Source organism: Saccostrea cucullata, unplaced genomic scaffold, assembly GCF_032062105.1.
Source record: "Saccostrea cucullata isolate Sc308-1 unplaced genomic scaffold, CSIRO_AGI_Scuc_v1 ctg376, whole genome shotgun sequence".
NCBI lineage: Eukaryota > Metazoa > Mollusca > Bivalvia > Ostreida > Ostreidae > Saccostrea > Saccostrea cuccullata.
This window is the reverse complement of record NW_026933720.1, coordinates 382,387-402,038: the sequence shown is the minus strand read 5'-3', so window position 1 is coordinate 402,038 and position 19,652 is coordinate 382,387. Positions and strand designations below refer to the sequence as shown.

General features: G+C 34.4%; 2 protein-coding genes across 2 annotated transcripts; one reads left to right on the top strand and one right to left on the bottom strand.

Annotated features, from left to right (window-relative positions):
• The first annotated feature begins 7,329 nt into the window (after nt 1–7,329).
• Nucleotides 7,330–14,155, top strand: LOC134239100 (tetraspanin-9-like). The gene is made up of 8 exons (XM_062721256.1): nt 7,330–7,447; nt 8,245–8,325; nt 9,795–10,025; nt 10,274–10,348; nt 10,459–10,569; nt 10,712–10,903; nt 11,140–11,223; nt 13,727–14,155. The coding sequence occupies exons 2-8, from the start codon at nt 8,260–8,262 to the stop codon at nt 13,811–13,813; spliced, it is 846 nt and encodes a 281-aa protein (XP_062577240.1). The 5' UTR covers nt 7,330–7,447; nt 8,245–8,259; the 3' UTR covers nt 13,814–14,155.
• Nucleotides 14,156–14,352: 197 nt separating this feature from the next.
• On the bottom strand, nt 14,353–18,062 carry LOC134239101 (CD63 antigen-like). Its single transcript, XM_062721257.1, has 7 exons — nt 18,003–18,062; nt 16,451–16,681; nt 16,260–16,334; nt 15,878–15,988; nt 15,460–15,642; nt 14,574–14,657; nt 14,353–14,436 (listed from the first exon to the last, which is right to left on the bottom strand). Exons 1-7 carry the CDS (start codon nt 18,060–18,062, stop codon nt 14,368–14,370), a joined length of 813 nt encoding a protein of 270 aa, XP_062577241.1. The 3' UTR covers nt 14,353–14,367.
• Nucleotides 18,063–19,652: the final 1,590 nt, after the last annotated feature.

Below are 19,652 nucleotides of genomic sequence, written 5' to 3'. Positions count from 1 at the left end.
GTTTTATTTGCGGATGAACAGAGTGAAGGAGAAAATAATCGTAATTAGTTGTATCTAAAGGCCGGTATACACGGTAAGATTTATATTATAAGATTTGTATTATAATACAAAATCTTCTGTGTATACACTCTTATTACAGTGTATCATAAGATTTTTCGAATCTTATAAAGCTGTATTAAGAATAGAGCAATGCTCTATTTCCTAATACAAGTCTTAACTTACCTATCACTTTCAACCAATGAAATGTAATGAAACTAGAGGTCATCCTATTTTATCATTGCTAAAAAAAAAAACACATGTTAAATAAAAATGGTCGTCTTCACAAGTAAAGTTTTGCTTTTTGTATCAATGCATAGTACGATGATAAACACTGCTATCAGAGCCTCATCCTCCATTTTTATTACTTTGACAGAGAGAGAAATATGGCGTTGGAAAACACGTAGTTTATTTATAATTTTTTAAGATATGCATCAGCGTAAGTGTAAGTACAGGAAAGCATTATAATACAAAAGTATTATAATACTTGCAAAATTTTGTGTTCAAATTATAAACCAAACAATTACGTGTACTCTGAAAATTTTGTAACCTAAATACAGGTATGAATTCCTGGAACCTTGCCGGAAAAAAACATGCGTTGTAAACTTCTTTGAAGTGAGGCAAGTGGTTTCTTTTGAACATTTTCAAGGTATTAGCTTTCAATGATCATCTTGCTTTGTATAGTGTGTGTACTGAATCGTTTCATTTCAAATACAACAGCCAAATCTTAATTTCAGTCGTGGTGTAATGTCATCCTATACGACTCAGTGCTGTGCTGGCATTAATCCACCAACTGTTTCGACTGTTTTTTGTTCATTTTTATGTACTGAATGTACATTTGAATTAATTTCACTTTCCAATGTATTGATTATCATCAGTTACTTTTTTCCGGATAAAACAGAGGCAGAACGTTTAACAAGTAATTTTGTCCCACCAAGTGTATCATAATGAATGAGAATGAGGTTGAAGGAAAGACATTGTATTAAATAGGAGTTGAGGCTTATACATGTAAATGTTTTAAGGAGAGCAACTAAAAGAAGACAAGTAGGACAGACGAAGTTGATTCTCTTCCCTACCTCCTTCCGTGTAAGGATAAGGATATTATCAGAACACGAAGTAAGTTTACTTTCAAGATATATTGGTAAATCTCAGGTGCTGAACAAATTCCAAATAGTTGGCAGTGCCAACAAAAACGTCCAGATAGAGTTTTATATTCTCTGGGTGAAGGGTTGCAGATTTATATTTAATAATTAGATCCACTGAGCATCCGAAGAACCGGTTTCAACCTCCTTCAGTGAATTTAATTTCGCGAAGAAAAGATCAACTCCTAACCCCCCGTTCACAAGACACCACTTTTAACTATGATCAAAGTGTGGCCGAAAACGTGGCCGATCGTGCAGGAAAAAAGTAGTGGCTTCTTCAGAAGCGTAGTATGATCGCAGTGGGTTCTTCATGATCGGAGAGCTCTACGATCTCGCCATGCTTATTTTGAACATGCTCCACACAAGCGTAGCAGTATCTTGGCCAAGAAAAATCAGAGTTAAAGACATACGGCAAGCTACCTTACCTATTGATAATTTTTCAAGATATTCTTAATTTAAGATTATAGTGCCATCAGATGTTCATAGACAAAATATCAGCATGCATTCAAGGGATTTTGTAAGATATCAAATTATGAAAATTTTTGCATTATTGAAAAAAAAATATACAAAAACTACGAAACCTAAATTCATGATCTTTTTTTGCATCAAAAATTGTTTAAGAAAAGGCCTATAAAACCATATAAACACATTAAAAGTATTCATACATCGGAAGCATCGTGAAGAGATCTTTGTGACCGGCAGTAAAAGTGCAGTGAAAGCGTAGTACAGTATAGTCGGCAACTTATCAAGTACGCTCCTACATAGCTCTCATTACGTTCTCACTAATTTCCCACTGCAATCTCTCTACGTTCCTGATGACGATCCTAAGAAGACCTACAATGACCTTGCGCCGATCATACCAAGACGTATCAGGCATCAGCGCTAAAAATTCACCAAGCATCACCTGTCAATTACATGTTAAGGGTGATGTAATATGTAATGTTCATTTTGAGACTTCGAACTTGTCACAGTTACAATTTAAATGCCCCGAAATCCTCAAAAAATTTGCAGTTGCAAGCTTTGAGACCTTGAAAATTCTGCAGAAGAAAATCCTGAAGCCGGGAAAGAGCATGACTAACCTTCGACCGTTGAAGCTGGAGCCCTTCACGGCTCAATTCAAAGTAGAAAAAAGTGGTAATGTTCTCCGTACTTTGGTATCCACTTCCACTGGTGTATCTTCAACATCAACGTATTCAAGAGCCTCCCAATCGCAAAACCGGTCCTCCGATGATGAAATCTGGCAGACCTGGCAAGTAGCCAGGAACAGCTTATTAACTTGGAGCGAGAGTTGCTGGGTCGCATCAAGAATACACCTGAACCGAATAAGCATGATGCCTTTATGGAGTGGGTTAAGCAAGCCGTGGTAGGCATTAAAAAGACTATTTGGAGCCGCTTCCACACTGATGTACAACAACTGGTCAGCCGCTATATTGACATGCAGGAGAAGCAGCAACAACAGATATTTAGACGTGACTTTTCCTCAAACAAGGAGAGTGATCTCTTTTATCATACAATGGCATCCTAATCCCTCACAATGGCCATCCCAAGTCTTCAATACAACGTCTATGTGGGGATCTCAGAAACTTGAATGGGTGCAGCAGCAGCAGTTCAGCAGCAAGACAAGCAAGCGTCAGTAGACAAGATCCAGAGGGATCAATTTGGTGTTTGGAGGCCTAAGAAAAGGATGACAGACAACATGAAACCCTTTTTATTGCTTCATGTGGCCGCTTCAGATTTTCTCTTTACTGATGAAGTCATGACAACTTTCTTTTTCAACAAAATCTTCATACAATTTTATTTGCACAAAGTTGTATTCCGAGAGACAGTGTTCCAAAAATTACAAATTACATGCAAGTTGCTGGCGGGATCACTTTGTTACAAAATATCGATGACTTTAAAGTGCTTTATAGAGTGACCAGGCAGAGATCATTCAGGAGGTAATTGCTGCTGATTTAATGCATTGCTATGTTGGTGGAGTAACGCTAGTTGCTCCAGATCGTCAATTTTTGTGTTCCTCAATTACGTAACAAATCAACATTCTATGCGCAATTGTGGACATTGTATGGGATGTTCATTTCTACAGTATGGTATAATTCCATCCATTACTGATGCCCTTCTAAACCTACAGAAACGTGTAAGTATGACATGCAAAGTACACAGCGCAATCTGTTTTCGGGAAGGGATGTAATAACTACACAACTTTAACATGTTTATTCATTTTGTAGATTATATGTTTGCCCTCGGTAGTTACACAGCAACAGATTTCTGAAGCAGTGACGAATTCTGGAGGAATCCCTTAGTGGTTGGGTTTATCGATGGCACCCGCATACGCTTTACTCATGTCCATAATCGGGACAATGATTACTACAACCGCAAAGGTCATTCTTTCATGTAACTTCAGGTTGCACTGTTTACATGCATATACATTTTCTATATCCACACATCACATGTGCCTGACTTTTCTAAATTACATGTGCTGGAAATCGTGTACTTTCTGAAAGTATAGATTATGAGATATACTTCGTAATATTAAAACTTTCATATCCCTGTGTCAAATAATTTAAAAGGAGTTGATTCCTGGTGAGTCCCACTTGTATCTGATTGTAACTTTTTGAAAAAAGTGCTTTGATATTAGGAAAGAAAACCTTCAACAAAACTGATATGCTTTCTTTGATATTTTATTTTATGTATGTTAATTGTTGTATTCATGACTATATGCCAATGTATGATGGTGTTGTCAATAAAAAAAAGATAGTGAATGATTGTGCAGCAATTAGAATATTGCCATTTCCATATTAACATATTTATGTGTTATATACTTTTAGGTGGTAGTACACAACCTCCTCATTACTAGTGCATATATTGGATGACCGGGATGCACACATGACGTCGACCAGAGTCCTTCGAAATTATATCGAAAAGCAAAAGCTGGTAAATTTCTTTTGGAAAACCACCACATTTCAGCAGATAATGCCTATCCATTGAAAAACTGGCTCATATACCCTATAAAAAGTTATTGGAATTTATCACCACAAACAATTCGGTTTAACGAAAACTATCTAGTGCTTGGCAAACTGTTGAGTGAGCCTTTGGAATAGTGAAAAGCAGGTTCAGGATTCTGCGAGACAATCATATGCCCATTAGGAATACTGATGTGATGTGTAAAATTAAGCTAAAAAGTGTATACTCCATAACATGTGTTCAAGGATGCTGATAAACCACTATCCGTTGTACTGAGTGTATAAACAAGACATTCAAACTTGAGTAAACAATATCAGAAAATGGTTAACAATTACAACATATTGAAACACTTTCATATGTTCAAAGATGCCGGTTAATCACTATCCGTGATTGGTTCAAGAGGCGAGTTTCTTATTTTTCATCTACTCTGTTCCATCAACTAGAGGAATTTATCAAATCTATCTAGTTTTTTCTCGTGTACTTTCGTTGTTTTTGTAAGAAATTCTTCATGATGTTTTTGAATAAGAGTGTATACATCATACTTCCTTTTCCTGCATTTTGTGTTGAATTTTGTGTTGGACACCGAGGAAGAGCCTATTTTAGGATCAGAATTTTTTCACCTTCCTTTGAAGTTGAGCTTGAATTACTGAGTAGGCTCATCATCTGTGTCCAATACAAATTTTGGTCTTGTGCTTGCATTTGTACAATCTTTGTATAGGACTTTCTTCGCAGCTGAACCTGATGGTGCATCACTAACTTTCCACTTTTTCTTCAGAGAGTTATACTTATACATCGCTTGATTTCCAGTGATCTTTGTGTTGAAAACTTGAAGTAGTTTCTGGGCAATGTCTTGAAGACATTGCCTTCTCACAACGAATTATTATTTCTTGTCTTAAATAATTCAGTAGATTTGCTATACCTTTCATCTGTCAGAAGCCGTTCCTCATTTTCAGTCCACGATGATATAGGAATTCCTGAACTTGACTTTTGGTAATGGTTGATATAGGTGTCCTTAGTTTGGCAGTGTATGTATTTGGTTTACTGGTTGATGGTGATTCATGCAAAGGAGAACGAGTGCTTCTAATTGATGATTGATAGTTGTTCTCTGATAATTGGCCATCCAAGATGTGGTTTATCAGTCTGGAGCTGTTTTAGTGGCATTATCTAAATCAAAAGAAAAAAAAAACATTAAATAAACCTTCAAATATTTGGTCACAATAAGTCTAAGGTTCATTCCATCTTTTGTTTTGCTGTTTAATGCAAATGGAAATGACAAACTTATTGGCCACATCGCTCACCTAAGAAGAAAGGAGAGTTTTATTAATGTGAACACACGCAGAATGAAGTTGCTGGTATATCAGTTAAAAAAAATGTATTCTTGTTTATAATAAAAACATGGATTTTAACACATTTTTCCTGTATATAATTCAACGCTACACTTTAGGAGTGCTTGATGGTTGTGGTCATTTTCTGACTACATTGATCTCCTTTAGAAGAAGAGCTCAATATAAAGATATTCAAAAATGATCAAAATTTAAAACTAAAATGTAATGACATTTTTCTTTGTCAAATGATAGTTGACATCTAGTAAGGTGAAGGATATGGAGATAACGAACAGTATTCGATCTCAAAGTCCATAAAACAATACAAAATAGGAGCAGAGCAAACAGGACCTCCGAAACATCAGAGGTGGGATCAGGTGCCATGGAGGAGTGAGCATCCCCTGCTGACCGGTCACACCCGCCGTGTGCTCCTTGCCATGATCAGGAAATAACGGAAAAATCCGTCGTCACTCAGTGTATAAATAATGGACTAACAATTAGTATGAAAACGTCTGTCAGCATTTAACTCAATGATAAATTGTATTTGCTGACAAGGTCACTGTATCGACCATAGAACTTGCGAAATGATGACTTTAAAGGAGACTGCTGATATTCTTGTTTCATCAACTTGCTTGTCAATAATTTACCTCATTTTAGAAATTGTTCATACGTAGAGTATGCTCTTGCGTATCGAATCAACTGAGATACCGGTATATATACTCCGAATGCAGGTGATGAAGGTATATTGCTTCATAGGTAAGTGAAGCTGACGATGGAAAAGTTAAAGTCACCATGTTCATCATATAGTTTGGTTGTTAGATTACCATTAACGTCTTTCTCAAGTAAAATATCCAAGTAAGAAACAGATGTGTCAGACTCTGTGGTATCTTTTATCTCAAGCTCACCAAGATATGTCGTATCGACGTAGAAATGGAAATTACCATTGTTAATTGACAATAAGTCGTCGATATATCTAAATGTCGCGTTGAAGGCCACAGTAAGTGTTTTCTTCTTTTCTTTTTTTCTTCTTTAATGCATAAGATTTTCTGTAATATTCCTACATTCCATCATTTATTTTCAAACATTTCAAACATTAATATATATTCACTTTAAAATGTAAAACATTACAAACCTCATTTCATTCACTGACAACTTAAAATAGAAACCCCATAAAACACTTCTCAAAAATAACAAAGTTCTTTTTGTACATGTAACACTAAAGGCATACAAGGAGGCCATGATAGGGTGCCAAAGCAGACATTTTATCAATTCTGATGGAAATTTGAGGTACTCTTTACATCACGAAACAAACACACGTTATGATGAACTTCTGTCCCACAAATTCCTGTTTTAGACGAAAATGAAGTGATGTTTTGTCTGACTATTTACTTTAAATTATTGATTCTTATTTAAGTATGCAATAAACTTGCCTTTTCATTAAATGCATGCAATTCCACAAGGATATAAATAATATTGTAAAAGACATCTCAATTAATGACAGATGTGGTTCAGTCGTAAAACTTCAATAATGACGCTTTCAGGTCTATCCATAAAAAATCAAATAAAGAACATCTTTACTTTTCGCTAGGGCTTTGTGTTCTATATGCTTCATTCATACTTCAATACCCCCTCCCCCCCTCCCCCTCAATCGTTAACGCTAAAAGTTGGACGATTTTAATAGGATAAAATTTGCATGTATTTAAGGTATTAAAAAATTGTTGATGTATCAAAAGCTCTGGCACAAATTTAAATCTTTTATCTGAGAGCAACTTGAAAAGAAATGAAAATTATTATTTATCGAACGCCATTTGTGTGTAGAGATGCAATGAAGCATGAACATTTTAAACAAACAAATCGAACAATTTTGAACGATCTTTAGACGTCGATGTATTTGGAAATAACCATTTACGCAGTGTGTAAAAATATTTCCATGTCATAAATTCTCGTTTAAGTGAGGAATATACTAGAGAGAAGAGATTATCAAGGGTAAGTGGGAGAATCGAGTACCTTATATATTTTAAAACTTCAGGTTAATGAATTACAAGTCATGAAAATCATACATTTTGTATTATTGATCATAAATTTATTATTTTATTTTATTGAAAATATTTCGTTATGTTTCATACCGAGCATTTTGACAATAGCCAATACAGGTGTATTAATTTGTTTCATTTTGATAATAGCCAATACAGGTGTATTAATTTGTTTCATTCCTGACAATAAATACTTCAATACTTGTATTAATTTGTTTCATTTTGAACAATACAGGTGTATTAATTTGTTTCATGTTTGACATTATACAGGTGTTTAATTTGTTTCATTTTGAAACATACAAAAACACACTTTGTTTCACACACAGGTGTATTAATTTGTTTCATTCCTAAATAAATACTTCCCCTTTAGTAAATTTGTTAACGTTAACATCTGTATATCAGAAATGTTTATTATTTTGTTATTGTCCTTCAATAAACATACAAAAACACACTAAAACACACGTTCAGAAATGTAAAAAAAAAAATATATTAACATATTGGTTCATCTGAACGTGTGCAAATTGTTAGGAGTGTTATATTTTTATCATAAATATTTAAAAGTAGGTCGACACAAAATGTCACTGTTACTGTGAACTTTCTAGAATCCTTGTAGATACCAAAACGCTGTAGTATTTAATTAACTGTCAAATACCTACTTATATAATTAATATTTTTGTTCATAGGAAAAACATAGCATTGTAAAATATTTCGATATACAGCGGTATATTGAACTGTGTTTTCTTTTTTCAGGTGTAATTATTCAAAATGGCGCTGTCTTGCGGAGGAAAATGTGTCAAATTTTTCTTAGTGGTCATCAACCTAATATTTATGGTACTGTATATTTGTTGTACACTCCTTATAGGTCGTGTGCTTCGAATGGTTTTTGAAAAACAAAATGTTTGAACACATATGGGGTCGTGGGGGTATTTAGATTTCAGTATGTCTTTCTAATCGTCCACACTTCATTTTAATGAAAAGGTGTACAATTCTTATTTAAATCTCAGTGTTCATTGACCTTACGATGGGCCTGAGATTTTGAAATCCTCTGTCTTACAAACTGATATAGCATAAGATCACGTTTGTTTTGGTTCGTCTAATTTAAAGTCCAAATTCGGCATAATAGATTTTCCTGTTCAGTGGTATATTGATTTATTATTTATCATTCAATCCATGGAGTTAAACTAACACTGGCATTTTTACCATTTATAACCAGTGGTATTGCTTACAGGAAGTATTAAGTATTGGACAAATTGAAATTTATATAAAAAAATATTTTAGTCTTTAATTTAGTTCTTTAACATAATAATGTCAATACTAAAAATAACCTGTGATTGCTTTAATGATGGTTGAGAATTACTTCATTCATCTTTGGTTTTATCTATCTATGCTGATTTTCAACTCCCACTTTTTAAAGTGGTAGAACGTCTGCTCTAGACTCACGGGGTAAAGAATTTATCCTTACTTCGCGGGTTCGAATACCACTTTGGGGACATGGATACCGGTCCTTCGGATGAGACTGTATAACCGAGGTCGCACGTCGCAGTAGATGCTGGTACGAAAAAGATCCCTCACTGCTCAATGGCCCCGAGTGCCGAGAATAGGACAAAACTTGCAGCTCTCCATCGGCAAGTGTTGGCGTCTCCACATGAAAGAAAAAATTCTCGAGAAGGACACCTTAACAACAAATATATTCAAAAATATTCATTAAAGTGAACGGAAAACGAATTAATAGATTTAAAGTTGCTCAGACAAAAAAAAATTATCTCCATATATCAGTGGTTCATTTCAGTAATCTAGAGACAGTATGGATGAAATCATATGTTGCATACACTTATATTTGAATTCATTCGAGTTCCAAATTAATTACAAAGGCCATAAAAAATAAGAGAGTTTTGCACAAGCAAACTATTATGTACCCTCTTATGAAAAATTAAAAATACCATAATTCCGTCAAAAATCAGCAATGCAAACTTGATCGTAACTCATCAAGATACAGTCATATACCAGAAATCAGCTTATCTGCTTGAGCGTTTAGAAAAAAAGTGCGGAAAACGAAGTGGGACAGACTGACAGAGAGAAAGACAACTAAAAAACTCGAAGGAGAACTATAGTTCCATCCGGTTTCATCAGTATGTAGGGGACTAAAAACCCAATTCCCATATCAAGACAGGGATTCTTGTAGTTCTCCATTCAATTCATTATCAAATACATGTATACATTTTGAAATACCTTTACCTTTTAATCAACTAGCCTACCATATACATGGATCTTAAGGACAGTACATCATCTTTAATTTTTAGTTGCTCGGGCTTGGAATCCTTATTCCAGGAATTTTGATGCTTGCTGATGTTGATGTCATCAATGATGAAGTATTGCCCCTGCTACAACAGCTGTCATTCGGTGCGTTAAACGTTGGGGACCTGGCCAAAAATCTGTCTGTGACCTTGATCGTTTTTGGCGCCTTTGTCCTCATTGTCTCAACACTAGGCTGTTGCGGGGCCTTCTGTCAGCAGAAGTGCTGCCTCATCATTGTGAGTTTTCCACAGGTTACCCCACAGGCACTTGTCACATTTTAATGGGGTTATATTTTTTGAATGATAAAAATATGTAACGTCAAGTGTTGTGGGTTTCTCAACTTTCATCCTCAGCTTGTATTATCTCTGTTGAGGTTCTCATTCAGATATATCTGGAAATTAATCTGACAAAACAATCAAATTCTTTATTTATGTTTTAGTATCGTTGATGAAGTTAATGTTGGTTGTCGTGATTTTCTTTGCAGTATGCCATTGTAGTGCTGGTGTTCTTCCTGGCTAAGCTGGTGGTTGTTATTTTGTGGATTGTTATGAACGACAAGGTGTTAAAATAATCAATCAGAAATGAAAATAAATGAAGTATTGAAATAATGAAGTATTAATCGTGAAAATGAATGTAATTCACATTTGTTGGTTTTATTGATGCATTCAGATCCAAAGTTGGATGAAAACGGAACTTTTAAAGCAACTTCAGACCAACTATCAAAAGGACGACTTGACAACGCATGAAATTTCAACTGCTTGGAACTATATGTTCATGTCTGTAAGTATTTCTCTCTTTCTGTGTGTGTGTGTGTGTGGGGGGGGGGGGGGGGGGGGTGGCGGTGGGTGGGGTGAGGGTAAGGGTATGGGTGAGGGTGTACGTGTGAGTGTGGTTAACAGAACACTTTTCATTTTTACTACAGCTCTCCTGTTGTGGCGTCACTGCAGTAACCGGAACAACAAATGACTTTGATAGTTCGGCGTGGATCACTGGAGGCAATAACGGAGGTAAAGAAATCCCGATATTCTGCTGTACTGGAGTCACAGCCTCCAATTACGCCTCAACGACTAACACTGCATGCACAACTACCGTCACATCAGGCTACCACACTAAAGTAAGTCTCTTTGATTTTATTTTCTTTATTAGAAAGCCCTTTTAAGAATGAGATTTTTATACATGTGCGTGAACTCTAACATTAAGATGCCTTGGTGGTCATGACCATTAAGTAAGAGATTGAATTTTAAGATATTCTTTAAATACAACCTCAAACTGCAATTTTTTTAAATTTATGTTAAATTTTATTCATATTTTCATGTATTTTTATATAGTTGAATTTCATACGAATTTTAGGGTTGTTATGATGCCACGTATGATGCCCTCAGCAGTTATAGCACGGCGTTTATTGTCGTCGGAGTTTTAACGCTGTTAGTCGAGGTAAGAATTAGATCAGGATATCTACCCTGTTAGTCGAGGTAAGAATTAGATCAGGATATTTACCCTGTTAGTAGAGGTAAGAATTAGGTCAGGATATTTAACCTGTTAGTCGAGGTAAGAATAAGATCAGGATATTTACCCTGTTAGTAGAGGTAAGAATTAGATCAGGATATCTACCCTGTTAGTCGAGGTAAGAATTAGATCAGGATATCTACCCTGTTAGTCGAGGTAAGAATTAGATCAGGATATTTACCCTGTTAGTCGAGGTAAGAATTAGATCAGGATATTTAACCTGTTAGTCGAGGTAAGAATTAGATCAGGATATTTACCCTGTTAGTAGAGGTAAGAATTAGATCAGGATATTTACCCTGTTAGTAGAGGTAAGAATTAGATCAGGATATCTACCCTGTTAGTCGAGGTAAGAATTAGATCAGGATATTTACCCTGTTAGTCGAGGTAAGAATTAGATCAGGATATTTACCCTGTTAGTCGAGGTAAGAATTAGATCAGGATATTTAACCTGTTAGTAGAGGTAAGAATTAGATCAGGATATTTACCCTGTTAGTCGAGGTAAGAATTAGATCGGTATTTTTATCCTGTCGAGATAAGAGTTAGATCGGGATCTTTATCCTATCAGGATAAGAAATAATTTAATATACCAAAGAATTAAAATCATTTTGAACTACATGTATAATAGATTCCGAAACTTCATAAGAATTCTTACAAAGATACGTAGCGGGTTCCAATAAATGTTCAATCAAGCATCTTTCTTTACTTCTCACTAAGATATTAACAGTGGTGAAGAAGAAACTTCCAAGAGCACTGTGCAACAATATATACACTGACGAAGTGTTGTAAATCAGATGTGGATACTCAAAAATTCCAAGGAACTTTTGGATAATTTGAAATCACAAGATTTTACCAAAATCAACAGCTTAAAAACTTACGACTTTTCAACTTTATACACAATCATTCCCCACGATAAATTAAAGTCAAGGCTTTTTGATATCATTAACAGCTGTTTTTCAATAAAAATGGAACTCGTAAGTTTACTTATTTTATTAAAACACATTCTGATTGCACACACAAGTACTCTGAAGTTGACCTCAAAAAGATGCTTGAGTTTTTGATTGACAATATCCATGTGGTTTTTGGAGACCAGGTCTTCCAACAAATCTATTGGAATTCCCATGGGTACCAATTGCACTTGTAATTAACAGACCTATTTTTGTATTCATTTGAAGCAAAATTTGTGCAAAATCTTATGCATGAAAAGAAGAAAAAAACTTGCTGTATCCTTCAACTCGATATTTAGATATATCGACGACGTATTGTCAATTAACAATCATGGTAATTTCCATTCCTACATCGATACGATATATCCTGGAGAGCTTGAGATAAAAGATACCACTGAGTCTGACTCATCTGTTTCATACTTGGATATTTTACTTGAAAAAGACACTAATGGTAATCTAACAACCAAGCTTTATGATAAACGTGATGGCTTTAACTTTTCTATCGTCAACTTCCCTTACTTATGCAGCAATATTTAACCTTCATCACCTGCATACGGAGTGTATATATCTCAGTTGATTCGATACACAAGAGCATGCTCTACATATGAACAAATTCTAAAACGAGGTAAATTATTGACAAGCATGCAAGTTGAAGAATATCAGCAGTCTCGTTTAAAGTCATCATTTCGTAAGTTCTATGGTCGATACAATGACCATGTGAAAGTCAGCAAATACAATTTATCAAGTCAAATGCTGACTGACTTTTTTAATACTAATTGTTAATTCATTACTTATACATTGAATTAACGATTTCTAAAGAGAAGAAGTGTTAAGTTCTAAGGCTGTCAATTTCTTCAACTTCAAATTACAAAAACATGGGGGAAATATGAAACGATATTGTGAACAGGATTATTATTATTCATCATAACAAAGCTTGCTATTAATTTTTTACTCTTGCACTGTGTGTAACACTTTCATTTCATGACGATATCTCAGAAAGCCGAGCTTTTGCAATGATATTTGATCACAACTCAATAGTAAGATCTGTATTGACTTTGAGGTCAAAGATGTAGGTCAGAAATTAACACTATCTGACAGTGTGTAACACTTCAGAGTCCAAACTTATGGCCTAAACAATACCCCATTTGGTACTGAGATCAAAATCAAAGGTTAAGGTAATAAACTCATACAATGCAAATAACAGTTTCCAGATTATATCTTAAGTTTTCTCCGAGATTTTATAAATAAAATGTTTTATCACAACCCCGTATGCATAGCCTAAAAAGACATAGCTACTGTTTTTGAGCTGAAAAGGTCAAAGGTCAAGTTAAGTTTATTTATCATGTTAGAGTTTAATTTGGGGTGTTCCTTATCACTAGGGTTGAAATTTTACTTTTTTGAATATTTGTTGTTGTCTTTTTGCTTTTATCATTTGTTGAGGTAGACAAAATACTGAAAATATAAATTTGATAATTTTTGTCCTGCAGATTGTTGCGTTCGTTGGGGCCATTATAATCATAAAGAACGGAGGCGAGGACGGAACGGGATTATCCGGAGCTGCCAAAATGGTGTAGCAGGAAAATGAACGACTGTGTGTGTCCGTAAATACTTTATTCCGTCCAGAAAATCAACCGTAGTGCACTTTTTGTCTCAGTAGCTTGATCCAAATTGTGATCCGTCTTTGATTTTTCTCTCTTGACAATTCTTTGAAGCTAAACATGTACTATGTATGTTTAACATTTGTTTTATACAATGTGCCATATATTTAAAGTTTAAAATCAAAATTGTACGTATTTTACAATAACAAAAAAAATCTTGAAAGTTTAAATTACACGAATGCATATATACTTGTTTTTTACGATATATAACAATTTTTTTTTTGTTCTCCGAAATTACGCAAGTAATTTTGCTATAATGACCACAACAAATTGTGAGATGTAGCATTCTTTCTCATTCAATGAGAATCTCTTGATGCAATTGTTATAAAATCTTTATTTAAACAAATTTCAGTAATGATGTGATGTAAATAATATCGTCCATGTATATTTTTCAAAAGAATATAATAAATATATCACAGATACACTGAATTTCTTAAAGAGGTTGCAACATTCTCTCCTTCAGTTGTCCCTTAAACTTTTCCGTTTTCCGTCTTGCCGATTTTTTTGCACATACAGCAGGCAAATATAACCCCTAGGACCTGAAAAAAGAAAAAAATTGTTTCTAAGATAAAACCAATAATTCATATACAATTTATAGATATCAAAGACGTCTTCATTAACCTGCATGTATATTATTTTAATTAACATTGCAGTTTTATTTCAAATCAAATCTTACCTCGACTATAAGTATTGTTACTCCAACGGCAATGTAGTAGATCGAGTATTTCATAATAAGATTATAAAAAGCGTCGTAGCAGCCCTGAAAAAGAATGGACATGTGCAAGGTTATACTGCCAATAAAGCCTTTAGAAAAAGTTACAAATAAACCGTTTTCATATGAAATTTAAATTACGAAATGTTAGGTGCCTTAAAAACTGAGTGGGAATCTTTAATCAAACTCTCAAACGATACATACGGTTTACATGTAACAGGATCGAACATACACCCAGCAATTTGATTTGATTGCCGTTTACCTTATATACAGGGACGTAGCAACGGGGGGGGGGGGGGGCAGGGGGGCCACTAAAAAGTTGGCTACTTGGATTTTCGAGTTTGGCCAAATTTCTTCTTTTTTTTTTTTTGCTTGTCAACTTTTACAGGTAAGTAAAGAAATTTTTTTTTCTATGGTTGCCCCCCCCTTTCAAAAACGATGCTACGTGCCTGTTATAACAAATAAATATGAAACAGGATCAAATAAGTTGACTTTTATTAAAATTTCAGGGTCGAATCAAAGTTAACGACTATGAGATATATGTCAGTCACTTTCATATTTTACATTTGGATGGTATAAGGGAGAGAATTTTCCATAGAATCCTTTCATTTGAATGATCAAAATCAGGAGCTTTGCTCGACATAAAATAGAAAACTGTAAAGGGTAAGTCGACTACACTCAAGGAATAATGTAAATATTGCATGACGATAATATCTTCAACCAGTCATGTGCAACGTCCTGAGAGACAGAGGTTGTTGATTTTTAATCTGACAGTTGCACCCACTCAGTCCATATGGTAAGCTATCAAATATTAATTATTTATCGGAAGAAAGATATCACCAAGACTTACAATGCTGTAGTAACCCGCACTCACGTTGTCTGTACAGGCCGTGTAGGTGGCGCCAGCAGAATTGGCGTCTATACCGGAACAGCAAAAGATGGGAATGTGTTTACTTCCGGCTCCAGCTATCCAAGGGGTGTTGTCAAAATCGTTTGTTTGTCCCGTCACTGCGTTTACTGCGCAGCACTCCAGCTAAAAATGCACGATAATTTATAAAACGGGTTTAACTTTTCTTTTAACATTGATTTTAGGTTTCAGCAACTTAGGAATAATTCTTTTTTTTAAACGTCCATACCAAACAGTTAATACATCGATATGTACAAGACATAATGTATGCTCATATATATTTGAAAACATAATTTTTAGAATAAAGAATGTTTTAATGTAAACCTCTTATTAATTTTTTTTATTATTGATGCTGCATTACCGTCATAAACAGGAAGTTGAATGCTGTGGATATCTCGTCCGTTGTTAGGTCGTCCGCCGAGTATTTATTCGTTAGCTGGGACAACAACTGAGATTTTAAGTACGACTGTACCTGTCAATAAAAATACAACATGTAATGTTATATCAAATTAAATCTGTGTAGACATCATCAGGTACGTAAATCTCGAGGTTTCGTAATATTGCACGATTCAAGCTTTAAAAAACCTTTAAACAACATTTCTAAGTCTTGAAAGCAATAATGCTAATCTAACTGTAAACAAGTTATAATTTTGATATAACAAGATTATGTCAATTGTGTTTACTCTTTAAAACATGAATGTTTCCTTAAATACCGTAATGTGCATAAATTTTGAAGTACTTACCTCTGCATTCATCAAAACCCACAGGACCACAACGATGACTTTACCAACCAGCAGACTCAACACAATGAGGGAATACTAAATATAGGAATGATGAAATAATTATTAAATTTATAAACTTAATGTCACCAAAAGCAAATAATCAGCCTTTATTTTAACTATAGAATTTTTTTTAATTAAACAAAGGACCTCACCACACAGAGACAACCCTTGGCTTTCTTGCAGGCGCCACAGATCCCCAGGGTGGCTATGACGAGGATGAGACCCCCTATGACCACCATAGTAATGGCCAGCCCGTCGGCGAGGTCCGCCGCGTTAAAGCTCCCCACTGACATGGTTTTCATCAGCGGAACCACTTTCTCATTCACGTATGTGATGTCTGCCAGCATCACAGCCCCCGGGACGATCAACAGAATGGCAAATAACTGTAACAAAATATGAATAGTGTACAGGATAATGAGGGGGTGGGAGAGATGGCAATACAAGTGTGGCGTTTGATTTCAATTTTAAAGACGGCGGTTTGTCTCCACACTCAAATTTAAAATAACTGAAAGCTCCATAATTACACATCAAGGTTTTCTTTTGCAATTCCTAAATTTCTTAATTCAATGAAATTCACAAATTACAGGTGTCATAACATTATTTCACTCGGGTTCATGTCAAATCATGGCTTACGCCATGAAAATAATCCCGGAATTTTCCCTTCCGATTCGGGCATTTTGATACGAGACTGGAGCTGAATTTTTTATGAGATGAAAAACAACATGTAAACTTCATGTATTTAAAAGATTTATTAAAATTTAGGGCGTGCTGATTTTTCTTTATACTGTCAAGAGTGGGGAGTGATTAGGCCATGGACTAGATTTTCAAGCACCTGCTTCGACCGAGACAAACTTGCGTGCCTTGCTGGATGGCTATGTATTTTTTGGTACTAAAATCTTTATAAAGAATGGTTTTACAAGGTCTGAAAAGGAAACTTCCCAGAAGTTTGTTTTAAATTAATCACATCTACTCAAACTTGCGCATTTTTTGGTAAGAATATATAGCAGAATGTAATACTGTTGTGCAACCTGCAGCGCGACAATTTGAAGGTTTAATGAAAGATTTAAAGGAAATTTTAGCAAAATTTGAGCGAACACTTTTGCAAAAAAATCAGAAATATATACGTGCATCTTTCTCTTTCGTTAACCAATGCTCATCAACAGGAACAATGAGAATGGTCTAAGAATAATTCTAGTTCGAAAAAAAAAAAACAAGTTATTCTTATTGAACATCTCTTTAAAGGGTTTTATTTCATTAAAAGTATTTTAGAAGTTCTATCATGTTCTCGTGTACTTTCCTGAGTATATTAGGGTCGAGTTTGTTTTATCTGTTCCATTGGAGCTTCCGTAAGAGTTTGTAATCACTTTGCAGTTAATTGGTCAATATTTGCTCACTTCACATTGAATCTCTAAAGAAAATTTAAATTTAACTTCTTAAAAAATCTTTTTCGCAGGTAACTGTTTTTCTTTAGCTAAATTGTCCTATAAATTTTACGCTAAATTGTCCATTCACACCTTTGGCAATTTCGCTAAAATGTCCCTCGCCCTTGATTCCACGCATTCAAAATGACATCACTTAAAAATTGTGGTCTCTTGGAATTTTATTGAGAATCGCAGCAGACTTAGATTAATTAAGGCCTAATAAGAATTTTAAAAAAAGATGTTCAAGAGAAAAGGAAATCTAGGGAAAAAACGCAATACTTACCATAAATAGTCCATTAACAATTACAAGGTAGATATATCCTAAGGAATCAAAGCATCCCATGGTTAACTGAAATAATATTATAAAATTAACGTTGTTAATTGATGATAATTATCATATTTTGTTATAATTATTCTTTGAGATTACATGTAAACAGAGAAATTGAGAATATAATACGTTTTAAGAGGAAGTATGTCTTGTCTTATCTTGAGAGTAAAAATAATTTTGACTTTAAATTTTATTATTATTTTTTTTTTATGAAAAAAAGATCAATGGTTTAAATACATGTACTTACGTCTTTGGCGTTCCTTTCAATTTAGTACTTCAGTAAAAATTGACTTACTGAAAAGTTGCTTTATTGTTCCTCGATATTCATTCCTTACCAGTAAATACCTAACACTGGACATGCCCGGCCCTGTTAGTGACGTCACGCTGAGTGGACAACAGGACAAAGGACCGTGTCTAATTACGCGGGGGTCTAACTGCGTGGCAGAACGTAAGGATAATTATAATCAGGCTGTTGTTTGGTTAAGAGATTATAATTATTTAATTGGTTTTAACTGTAATTGTTTATTAGCAGACTTCGAATAAAAAAAATCGGGAATAACAAGATTTGATTTGAAAAAATTTATTTTATTTAATTTTTTTTATTCATTTATTTATTTTTTTTTTTTTGCCCATTATGATCTTCCTTTCTTCCTTCCTTTCCCCAGTTATCATTCAAAAAAAAGGATCAGGGATTTAAAACGCGCAAATAACGAGGCCTTAAAAAAAGGAGACGAAAGCAGAGCAAGCACGAACTCCAAAACATCGGAGGTGGGATCGTATGCCACGGAGGAGTGAGTGATTTATCTACATCTATACCAGTATGGATAACGAATCCCCCGTGGACACAGGAAATACCGTGTTTGAAGAATTAGAAACTGAAATCACTGAAAAACAAATATCGGATGCTATATAACGAGAAAAATCTCATGGCCTTGATTATATTTTGAATGAAAACTTTATGGAATTCAAGGATATATTGTAACCATATTTACATATTATTTTTAATCGCATATCAACATCTGGGGCTCGTAACATAAAGCTTGCTAAGTTTTTGACTTAAGTAGGGTCTTAAGTATGTTTTAGGCCCAATCTTAGGACATGCCTAAGTACTACTTAAGTATGTCTTAAACCGTAACATAAAACGAACTTAGCAAGGTCTTAACTAAGTCAAACTTAAGTTCACTTTATTTTTCATACATAACCCTAGTTTTTCACGTAATTTACTTAAAAAATTAATCAGTTACATTTTTAAGTATACACATGTATAAAAGTTGATGTTCGTAATAAGCTATCGGTTGTTAGGTTGGATTAGATTTCATAGTAAAAAAAATACAATTAAAAATTATTCTTAATATTTGAAAATTATAAATCATAATAATGATTCATTGTAAAAACATGACTTTTGTTTATCACTCTAGACTGCGATGTTTTCAGTTACCCTTTTGTTGTCACTCTTTTGTTTTGAAAAATATTCACTCGCTTTGCCATAGTCGCGGACATGTGGCACGATAAATCGAACGTTTATCTATAGACCTACATGAAATAAATCTGAGAAAATTCATTTTCTAATTTACCGTACCAACAATATCTCTGTCTTTAAAGTCT